This window comes from Catharus ustulatus, chromosome 2 (assembly GCF_009819885.2).
Source record: "Catharus ustulatus isolate bCatUst1 chromosome 2, bCatUst1.pri.v2, whole genome shotgun sequence".
Classification (NCBI taxonomy): Eukaryota; Metazoa; Chordata; class Aves; order Passeriformes; family Turdidae; genus Catharus; species Catharus ustulatus.
In genome coordinates, this window is record NC_046222.1 from 50,222,542 (window position 1) to 50,234,858 (window position 12,317).

General features: G+C 41.4%; 1 protein-coding gene across 3 annotated transcripts in view; it reads right to left on the bottom strand.

Moving 5' to 3' along the window:
* The window catches only part of ATP8A2 (ATPase phospholipid transporting 8A2), a 338,953-nt gene that overhangs the window by 87,259 nt on the left and 239,377 nt on the right, over positions 1 to 12,317 (bottom strand). For all 3 annotated transcript variants that reach the window (XM_033051234.1, XM_033051235.1, XM_033051236.1), the window contains one exon: positions 10,161 to 10,268. In XM_033051234.1, the coding sequence (XP_032907125.1) occupies positions 10,161 to 10,268 (108 nt within the window). The remainder of the gene's footprint in view (positions 1 to 10,160; positions 10,269 to 12,317) is intronic.

Below are 12,317 nucleotides of genomic sequence, written 5' to 3' on the forward strand. Positions count from 1 at the left end.
TTCCCTCTCTGGCCATTTCCAACTTTTCAATACAATTCCATGCTCCTCATTAATATTTTCTTCCTTACACACAGCTGAAATTAAATACACTTGTCACTAAACTTTCAGTTGGTCTTTGGAAAGCATTTTGGATTTTGTGGCTGCCTTTCATCTGCCTTTCATCTGCCTTTCGGTCTGTGTGAGGATGCCAGTGATTGAAGAGTTCAACTGCTCTTCACATCCATTCTGAATGAACAGTAATGCTGAGACCCAACAGCTAAACGAGATTTTGCCTAGCCCCAAATAACAGCACTTTGTACAGGCACCTGACAGACAGAGCCTTATTTTCAGTTGTTCTGTTCCCCACCAGATACCTGTCTAGTTATTCCACATACAGTAATTTCACGACCATACGGCGCACCGGACTATAAGGTGCACCCCCCGGGAGTCGGCAAAATTTGCAACTTTGTAGATCAGATAAGGCACACCGGATTATAAGGCGCACTTTTTTTTTTGCAGTGAGGCTCCGCCCCCAGCTCCCCTTGTGCGGTTTCTGGCCGAGGTCCCGCCTCAACCTGGCAGCCATGGGCCCCCGGGCCCACCCCTACCCGGCAGGGGCGGTGCCGGGGGCCCCCAGGCCCGTCTGTACCCAGCGGGGCCGGGGCATGGCCGCCACCCCTCCATGCCGCCTCACTGGGGCCGGGCTATGCCTGCCGCTCCTCCGTGCTGCCACTCCAGGGCCAGGTTATGGCCGCCACCCCTCCGTGCCCCTTCCACGGGGCCGGGGCGTGCCTGTAGAGGGGCCGTCCTGCCTGCACGGGGCCAGGGCGTGCCTGCCGCTGCTCCACCCTGCCTCCACCTGGCAGCCATGGCACTGCCGGCTCCCCCCACGGCTCGCAGCTCTCACTTCCAGGAAGGCAAATTTCTGAACTTTGTCCATCAGATAAGGCGCACCGGACTATAAGGCGAACTTCCGGGTTTGGGGGAAAATTTTAGTCAAAAGGGTGCGTCTTATAGTCGTGAAATTACTGTACTCACTTTTCCCTCCTCTATGTTTCAAAATTTCTTGTTATATTGATATCTAATTTTACAGAAGCACAATAAAAGTCAACTGTGCAACATTATCAAAGAAATTCCTCTGATTTCTTTTTCAGAGTGGACAAACTTCACTTGAATTGGGAAAGACTTTCCCTGAATGCAGCTTCTGTTGAAGCAAAGCAAAAAAGTAATTACTTTTCATGCTTCTCTGAAATAGAAATAGCCTAAAAACACCCCTTTTGGTAAATCTTTCTTACAAATTCTTTCAGAAGTCAACAACAAGATTATTCTAGATCTGAATATAAAACGCCTAACAATGGTGGTTCTACTATATGTATACTGACTGCCAGATAACATGCTACTTAGATCTGGAACCAGAGTACTAGTGACGAAGTGCCAAAAGAAAACCCTAAACCCTGTTTACTAGAACAGATGCCAACTCCAAAATACCGCACAAAAGAGATCCTTGCAAAGGTGACAGCCATTTTTTGTAAAGTACAAAATGACACTTTGACAACCATAGCATCTTCTCTTTGAATCATTCACACATTTTGTACACCCGTACAATGGCAAGCAATGAATTGAGTGTGGTTTGGAAACTCTCATTCTCTCAGCATGTCCTTTGCTCAGTACTAGGTACAGCTCACAGCCTATTACAGGAGGAGCTGATGGCTGGTAGGTGTTCGTACTTTTCCTTCTCAGTAGTCTTCCAACATGAGATATAAACCATTTCAATCCAAATGATAATGAGATGATGAAAGCAAGTTTGCATATAATATTGTTCTAGTTCATTTCTTTTGAAAGGAACTGCCAGCTCCCAGATACCGAACAGGGTAAGAAGTGGTAAGTAGTAATTGCAGAGAAATGCTATTTAACACCTTGCATTTGGGATAATTTATTGAAAACAAAAAAGCCATGTTGGGTCTAACTTTTATTCTACATTTCAGCCACTGTACTGAATCCTTCCTTCTCCTCACCCAGCATCCTCCATAAAGCATTCCATGGTACAGAGGAAGAATGTTTATACTTGCTTACCATCTTGTGCGTGTGACAACACTACTGTCCAAGGTTTCTCTGCACTGACTCCACCATAATCACGAAATTGCCTTCAGCCGTATTCTAGAGAGGGGAGATGTGTCCAGAGCTGCAAGATGCAGCTCTGTAAGATGCTCAGCAAGAGGCTGCAGCTCCTAATAGTGAAATAAACTTGTTTTCCAACATCAGCCTACTGAGAGGTACCATTGCTGGGTTTTATGCTACAGAGACCAGTGGTGGCACATGTAAACATACCCAACCCCTTCACACTTTAGGCAATATATTATCGATAGCACCTGTATTATTCTGTCCTTTTCTCCTATCAATCCTATTGAATCCAAAAAAACCACCGCTCTCCTTCCTATGCCTTCTGACAAAGTACTGGTATAAAAACACCAGCTCAAGTGCTGCAAATACCCAAACAAGAAATTACACTCTACAAACGAAATGAGAGCAGTTTGACTTCCTGCACGGACTCAAAAACCCCAAAGGCTCTCTCAGAAGTGACTGCATTCAATTGCTTTTTGCCTGCCACATCCACCAATAGAGAAGCAGCATGAGATACCATCATTGCTGTCAGCTCTTGAGTTAACAGGATAGCCATGGGGGCCAGCTGTTCCAGCTGACCCACACCAGCAGCCAGGGCACTTGGAAGGGCTGTACTCCTTCCAGCCTCACTACTCCTGAAGCCTGTGTACCTATGCTGGCCTTAGAACAATATGAGAGAGATCATTTCTACTCCTCAGGGCTTTTTGGATCAAATTTTGACATAATACAATTGGGGGGGGGGAAAAAATGATCTCATGAAACATATACTTTAGGGAGGAAAGGGAATAAAGGTATGCTTTAAATTGATCTGGAAATATTTTCCCATGTATGTCTCTTACAAAAATGAAATCCACTAGTGAAGGAAAGAAACAGTGGTATGAAACACAAATTCAGCTAAACAAATGAAAAATCTTCCACAAACAAAACCCCTTTATAATATGTAAATTCAAATAAAAACATAACATGACCCTTCAGTCTCCAAGGAATTAAGTTAAAAAACAACATCCCAACCAACCCCCAAATATCTGCTATCTGGGGCTTCCCTGCATTCATCAGAAAACAAAGTGACTTAAGTGTGACCAAAGCAATCCATAAAACCACTAATTCCAACTCACAGACAGTCACCTCCTGCCCTCTGGAATAGATCCCATCTGCTGCTCCTCTTGCTTTGTAAAGGAGTCACAGCTTCATTGCTATGAGTTTAAACGCTCCTTTAAAAACCACCTTCTGTACACAATTACCTTGCCACCTTCCTTTGTTTCTGTCCTATCAGTTAGGGGAATGGCACCATGCTAGTCTGCATTCACATCCTCTCTGCCATGGCCTTCCCTATCATGCCAGATTGTTTAGGCAACAACAGCCACGTAGGAACAGGATATTGCTTGGTGCCTTCACAGCAGCTGGAATGCATCTTGTTCACACACCTAGCAAGGTGGCAGAGCAGTGCTCAGCAGTGACCACGTGTTGAGGCAGACCCACACTTCCTGGCTACCAAGCTCCTCTCACTGCCCTCAGCCCAGCCTGTGCAGGGCACTGCTGACCTACAAACTTCATCTGCCAAAGATGCCGAAGGAGCCGAGTGCTGCTTCATGAAAGGCATAAAAACTGCTTGGCTGCTTTCCACTTATCCAACAGAAGAACAGCTTTTTCTTTTACTGAGATGCACACAAACCCTTGTCATACATGACAAACCCACACTACAGAGCTGCTTGGTTTTCCGCCTTAAATTTCTAATGCAGAACACAGCCTGCATCAGGAATGCTCTGATCCAGTATGGTAAGTCAGACGTTCTTAGTTTGTCCTTGGTTGTCAACAGGGCTCAATACACAGACTTTTTTTGTAGACATGAGTATTAGTACACACTGCCTCTGGTACAATACAGTAGCTGCTCTTGTATATTTAAAAGCCAGCTGTTTCTAATTGAGAAAATACGGAATCGGATATCTTCCAAACATCTTTCCACAAACTTGCAACAAGGCTTTACTACTTCTAAATATACAAATAAAGCTATTTAGGAAAATTTTGAGGGACATGAAGCAATGCTGAACTCCAAATTGAGAAAAGATGCAACTTCTGAAGCACAGTCCGTTACTACAGAACGATAATTCCAGCCTGAGTGAAGAAGCTTATTTCTGGACAGTGCTCTTCCCACTCCAAAGCCAGTAAATTGGGATAATGGGTCAATTACACAAAAGTGTAAATGCTCTGTATTTTTATTTAAGCTACCGAGCAGCATTTACACTTGTTAAGGCTACCTGATCTCCAAACTGACATCACCCAGACAGCGTGGCTAGAGTCCCAGGTTACACCCCAACACTGAAGAAAAACCAGCTGATCACCTCTGCACCATCTGTACAACCTGTAGGTAACCATTCACAACCATTTCCCCTATCTAATACTCACCTGCTAGCCACAGCTCTTCTGCAGAGCAGGAACCAAGAAGGGAAGGTAAGCAATGAAAACTTTGTAGAAGTTTGAAGTCTCGCTCTGCACTGCCAGTTCCCAAACCTGAACAAGTATTTATGCTTCTGGCTTAACGCTATTTTCACATGGCTCTATATAGGAAATGCCAGCACAGTGCTGGGCACAGCTGCATATACAGTCTTGCTTTAAAGCCTTGCTAAAATATTTCCTAAGGAGAAATTAAGTCTGGGACATCTCTTAGAAATATTTAGAACAGGTTTGCTTCAAAGTTGCCAAATAGGTAAAGGGGCATGTTTTGGGGGATTAGCCTGCAGAAAATAAGCATGCTTAATCTATTAGTTTCACATTCACAACTTATAAAAAAATTCATTTATCTCCATTTTTTTCATCTTTCTTGTGTATGACATAGTATGACACAATGCCAGAGATCTAGTAGTGAGAGATTAATTTCTGAAAGCCATGTGTGGCTAATAAAAACAACAAACCCACTCCTTCAACAGATGCTTAAAAATATATGCATGCTTCGTTAGTCGTATTTGTCTGCTCAGAGCCTAGTCCAAAACTGCAGAAAATGTTCCAAAACCACATCAAGTGCCACAGAGACCTCTGTGCATAATAATAAAAACAAACATGATCAGCAGGCATTAAGGACCTCAATCTGCAGGCGAAGTCTGATTTGCACATAACAGCTGGATGAAGCATTTTCACCAACCAAAACATTGACACCACAATGTAATGTGCAACTGATTGCAGACAAACAAACCAGAATCAGAACAGCCAATTTTCTAACTAGCACCAAACTGTGGAAATATGAGAAGCCAGAGAGAACAACAACTGAAACCTCTAGAAAACAATTCAAATGTAGAGAATAAGACAAAAATATTCTGGAAAACAAAAATAAACATTAAGCTGTCAGCTTTGTGGTGTGGATTTGGAAGGGTAGTAATGTGAAACCTGTTTACCATGCCGCAATAACGGTTATTATCTTGCCTCTAGGATTTTTGGGGGTTGTTTAGTGCTGTTTCCAAGTCTTGAAAACCATGAAGTTTTCTCACATGCTTTGGTAAGAACTCAGTCAGCAAGATTTCAGAGAGTTTCAGATTGAAGCCAACTACAAAACCAACCATGCAACCTGAGTCCATCACACCCTTTATCTACATTACCTCCCTCCCTCAAAAGCCAACAATAGTGCACTGGTCAAAGCAAGCCCATCTTGCTAATGCCATACACACAGACGAATGGGAAGCTTTGCTAGAAGAAGCACAGATGCCTTCTTAACAAACCATTAAAACAAGCAAGTCCTGCTCCTGTCACATTACATAGGATCAACCAGAGATCTCCGTTACTGGGATCTTTTAAAAAGTACCAGGTACTTCACCAGGTAAAGCTCATGCAGTTTCTTTAAAAGTCCTCATAAGCAGACAAATAACCTAGCTAGAATCTGACAGATTAACTGGAAAAGAAATAAGTATCTTCTGTCAAGGATTTGCAGAGCATTAGAAAATAAAAGCACGCCTGCAATTACAGCTGTGAAAGTGGCTCTTACATGGAGTTGTTTCAGCTATGCTGGTAAAATTATTGTGATTCAAGAAGTCTTCTCTCAAACACAGCTGTATAAAGGTAACTGGGAAGTGCAGCAGCCCCAATTTCAAAACCTCCAGCCATGAGGTCTTGATGAGATGGGCCTCCTAACAACATCCCAAGATCAATGACTGTTAAACCCCAGTTCTGCAACATGACCACATATAGCACAAAGCAGAAGTCTAAAGAATTAGAAACCCAAACCTGCACTTTAAAATAACCACAGCATACACCTCTTTCAAAACCAGATTAAAACTCTTTTTCTTCAGGCAGAAACAATGACACTGATACTCACCTCCCTAATGATATTTCCTTAACGTAACAACTAATGAGGAAGACACAAAGCTCAACACAAAGTAAATAAACTGGAAGAAAGAAATCACAGCTAAGTAGTAGCTCTTTCATCATCAACAAGCAGATGTTTCAGAGGGGTGATAGCAATACACTTTTTCCTGCCAGCCCTATGCTCCCTTAAAATACTAAAAATTTTAGCTCAAGGTGGGGAAAGAAGATACCTACTTTTCTTCATCTTAGATAATGTCTAGATCAAGACTCAAAGCATAATCACTTTCAAAGTATTCTCCTGTACACATACGCATGCTTTCAGGTACGAGTTTTTTGACATGTGGGGGTGGGAATACCTGCACACAGACTTTAATTCCATACAGTGCAATATTATTCCCATGAACCTAAAGTACGCTTCAATTCCAAGAAAGAAATCAATACAAGAATAGAACATTAGTTGTATATTTCTTACACCATATCTATGACTCATGCAAAAAATAAGCACACTTACTGTTTTCTCCAGGGCACCAAATCTCTGTCCTCAGGCAAACAAACAAAATAGCCAAGATTACATGATGGCAGGACTTTGGCTAATGTGCTCATCAACAAAATACCACTGGGTTATGAGCTACAAGCCCCATAAGTTCAGGTACATGATAATTAAACAGGAACTCGCATCCTCAGAGTGGCACATTTCTGTACCACTTCTTCCATCTGTACCATTTCAGTCAATGAGTATCAAACTAGGTAGCTCTTTTTAAAAACAAAAACATCTACTTGCTTTCAAAAATCTGTGGTGGTAAGTCATTACTACCCAAAAGGTGAGAAAGGATTCATATACTGTACAAAATACTGTCATCTAGAAGTGACCAGTATTCAAAAGCAATCAGTTCCCATTAGAGCATCTTGGCTCCAAAGGCTCTTGCCTTGCAAAAAAAAGGCACCAACTTTTTTCAGTGTCACTGTTCCCTGTAAATATGAAAAACATTTCACTTGAAAAAGTACAAAAAATTCAGGAAAGCCAAGATAGCTACCAGAGAGTTTTCTTGTTCTTACATTATTATTTCTGATACTATTGAAGAGAAATTGTGTGTCTGAAAAAGTTCCCCCAAAGCAGACAGTTTGTTTCCAAAGTACCAGATGTCATACTAGTTGAAAATTCTTACTAAGGAATATTGAGATTTTAATCACAGCTTTGTCTTAATATGCCACATGCATTCCATTATCAATATTGTAGCGGAAACAGAAGAAATATGTTGACTCTGACAAGAGAGTCTCAGTAAGTCACTTTCTCTTGCCCTCAAGGAGGAAAAATGGTATTATTTTCCTGTGAGAATGCTCAGGATATTATGGGCAAGAGAAAGAAATACTTAGTGCAAACAGTTGAACAAACCCCAGCAGGAACAAAGCATCACATACTTATAAATCTGGCTGGGTTTCATGGCTACATTTGGTGAAACAACAGAATAAAGTATTTTGCACCTCCTGTGCCTTCTACTGATGGCACAAAGTCCTGGCTGGCACAAATACTAATGACTATTCCAGGTAAAATCAGCTCCCTTCAAATGCTATTAGATTCATATAGTATGAGGATCTAAAATATCCTGGAGTTCAATTTATTTGAAGATAAACACACTAGCAAGATCTGAAACAAGAACAAAGCTTTTAAGACACCTTGATTACTTACAAATGAACAAAAGAACACAGCAAGAGTAAAGAAATTGCTTAAGTCTAGGAAGCAGCAAGGCAATTCATTTTACTGACTAGAGCCTAGCACAGTCCCAGCTCATTTCACCATAAGTTGGTTTCATGACAGCAACCAATTACTCAAGAGACTTTGTGGGAGTTAATGCAAGTGGTAAACAAGCTCTCTTTACCTTGGGAGCTTTCCTTGATTTTACAGAAGGATAAAAGAGGAAAAAAAAGAAAAAAACCCACATTTTTGAACTGCTGCTCTCTCAAAAATACAAGAAAACTGGTAGAATGATATTGAATCCCCCTAGCACACACTAAAAGCCATAAAACAGCTTATTTCTGACTGCTTGAATTCAAGAATCATCTCTCTAGAATGATAACCTATCCTTAACATTTTAGATTGATAATTACTGATCCAGGTTCACAGCTCCACAAGTACTGGACTGGACACTCTGCCAGTCAAGGTAAATGTGCTCTCCATTAAAAAAAAAAAAAAGGAGAATAGATTATTTTCATCTTGGCAAGATATTAGTACCACTTCTCAAGTCATAATGTCAGAAAATCAGAGCATAAAACCAAAGGTCAAATACAAACACTTTCTAAAAACACGCTCAAGAAAAACCAAAGCCTCATTAATATGAAGGTTTTCTTCCAAGGCCTGTGGTTTTATATGCTGCAGCAAATGTTGATGACCAACACAACATGAATTTTGCTTAAGTTGCAATAAAAATAAGAGTCCATTTTGGGAAAAAAAGAAAGGCAACAGCAAGCTAAAGACCATAGTTTAGCCCCTTATATGTGAAGCAACATTTCACTGTATTGTCTACATTTTAGAAGGCTGACATGTTAATGGCAGCACTGAAGTCTGCTGTGGAGGACAAGCCGTTCTCGACTCTGTATGACACTGAGGTCAAATTCCTGCCCAATACATGAAAATGTGAATTAGAGCTACTGATGCTGTATGTGCAAGATCACCATGAAATACTACCAGAGGACTGAGGCGTTGTCTGTCAGTCACTCAACTTGCTCATCCCAGACTGTCAGCTGTCAGTCTCAGCCGTAAAAAGCTGTCCATGAAAATGTATCATAGCCTCCATTATCCTCAGCATTTTATAACATAATAATAAAATATGTATTAAGCCAGAACAGCAACAAAATCATGTATTGTTGAATACAAACATGGGAGTAATCTCAAAAATTTAACTGCCATCACTTGACTTTGTTATTATCATTTTCTAGTACACGAATGTAGCAATCTAAGCATATAATTTATTGAAATTATTGGATAGTTTTTCTTCTTTCCCATCTTTGCACAAAAGTCTAAACTTACAACCAAGTACCTTTTTCTGGTAAATTTGAAAGCAGTTCCACCTGTACAAAATAACTTTTTATCATACAATTATTAAACCCTTAATTGTTACAATTGTCAATTGCAATCCCCCTATTTTAAATATGCACAAGGCTCTTGAGTGATTTTGACAGGCTTGCAATTTGATCTCACCAAGGGTTGAAACAATGACACCGAAGGAAAGATTTTACCACCTGGAGCTCAGCTGACATGGAAGGAACAAATCCAGAATTCCTCCAGGACTATAATCAGTAATGTATCAGCTCTCCTTCTGCTTCTGACCATGTCATTCTATTCTCAAGGAAATTCTGTTTATTTAAAATGAACGGAGGTAAAAAGCAACAATATGAAACAAAACATATGGAACAAACCCCTGACAAAATGAAATCCCAAACCAAATATGACATTTTGTCAAACACAGAATCTTGCCAGGACTAGACACTACTAAAAGAGCCAGTCCCACTGCCATCACAGCGAATTGGGAATTGTCATATACTATCCACAGTGCATGTAATCATGGATGATGTCAGTTTGGGGGAGAAAGAGAGCTCATCTCATGAGGAGATCAAGCTAAATGAATATGGGGATTAAGAAAAGGTTAAAATGCAGTCCAAGCATTCCCACTAGCACTGTGTGAATGCCGGGGAAGCGGGAGGCAGCAGCCATGGCAGCAGCAGGGCGCTGTGCTGGGCGCTGTCCCCAGAGCCAGGCGTTGGGTGGTACTGACCTGCCCCAGCATGTCGGGCGCGATGGGGAACGTGGGCCAGATGGCTGAGTACACGCCGAAGAACACGAGCCACAGCAGCATGCTTCCCCAGACGGCCAGGTGACTGAACTGCCAAGGAACAGGGAGACAAGCAGAGTCAACACACGGCACTTCCTCCATTCACCCAGCCCAGAAGTGTTTCCCTGTTCAGGTTTCTGTCGGTCTCACTCAGGCCTGTCTACTGCTCTTGGTTTTGGGCCAGTAGCACAGGTTGTTCAAACAGCATCAACCACTTCTCTTTAATCTTTGCCTCATAGCAGGACAGACAGATACTCTTCTCAGCCAATCTATCTTATTTGGAACTCTGAAAACTCATCAGATTTTCCTTGGAACCATGATTTCTCTCATCTAGTTCCTGTATCCTGTCATGCACATGCCAGATTCAACATATAAATCAAGGTAGAAATTTTCAAAGGCACAGGTTAAAGTTCACATGGACAAATCCCTTATGGCGGTGTATACATACAAGCCATATACATCACTCACCTCCCCTAGAGGAAGATTCAGTGTTGTGTAATACACTACCTACTGATCAACTTTGCTTTATTTTGTTTTAAAGGTGTTCTAATTGATTTACAGATATGCAATGCAGTTTACATCTTTACTGTTTCTTTACTAGTCTGTAGACTCACTACAAGAAAACAAGATCAATATGAAAGGACCAAGTACACATCCAGCACAAACTTCTTCTCAGTTGCATTAAAGTAATTTTTCCTACATACCCAAACTGTTTTTCTGTTCAGGATGATTTAAGTTGTTTTACTTTTACACTGCAGTGGATGGAACCAGTAATTTCAGTTGTAACAAGCAACTGAGCTCATTATTGGCTCCAGCTTTTCTGGATGCCAACAACTCCTGTGGCTGATGACTTTGGCTCCAATTCAGAGAAGTACCTGCATAAATCTTAATTACTAATTACATATGAGTTCAGGAACATGGGAATGAATTCATATACTTGGTGCTGGTGGACACAGTGTGTTTGTTCAACTCTTGGCTTTATACTTCCTACTGGATGACTGTGTCTGTTGACTTTTTGAACACTATGTCTGAGAACCAAAGAAGTGTCTGAGTATTGTGTTCTGCTTGCTGTGAGATAAACACAAATTTCTGAAAGGAGAAGAAGATTGCTCCTAATCTGCAACCGCTGGACATCCTCAGAAAGGACAGCTCAGCAATGACAGCTTTCTCCAGCACAGGCAGTGAAAACAAACAAGGAGCCTGCAGCACCAGTGCAGACTGGCAGATAGCTGGGATCAACTAGAGGCTACCTTACAGTAGAAGCATTCATATGACAAAATGTCAGAGGCAGTAGAAACAACATTCTTCTAGGCACTCTCAGAAAGCTGGAATTCTGTTCAACCCTGAAAGCTGCTGGGCTAATAATAAGCAAGACATGGGATAGGCCCCTTCCTGGAGAGACACAGTGAGTAGGAAGATTTGTTTTCCCACTTCGTTATTTATTCTCTTTCACCCAGGAGATCTGACCTCAGTAATTAAGCAACTCTTCATTTAAAACAAACAAACAAGAAACAAACTAATTAAAAAAAAACCAGCCCCAAACCCCCCACATAACAAACAAAAACCTCCAAAATACCCACATACATGCTCAATGCAGTTTTAATGTGAAGAAAATTAAGAAACTGAAGGATTTTTTTAAACTTGGGAGGACAAGAGGGATTTTACCCTTTCAGTCTACTTAGTTTTCTGAAAACTGGGCAGAATTCACATCAAGATTCTGTCTAGAAGCCCTGCCCTAGTGAGCAACTGTAGTGCTCAGCTCCCCAAAGATCAAGTATTGCAAGGCTGCTGCAACAACTCATCTTTAAGAGAAGTCAGCCCCATGCAATGGCAGAACAGCACCATCACCTCTTTCTGAAAAGGATGTGATACCTTCTTTTGACCCACATCCTTCCTCTCAGACAAGTGGACAGAAAGCTCAGGATACCCTGGGCTAGTGCTTCCCTAGCTGCTGGACTTTATGTCTGAAACCAATAAAAAAAAAGCAAGCAGAGAACCCAATCTCAGACGTGGCCTTATTTCGTAGGAAGTGTATTCATGCTAGTGAAATGGCATCAGTTTGTTTTGGTCTCACTCAGGTTTTTCTTTCCATTCTGCTTC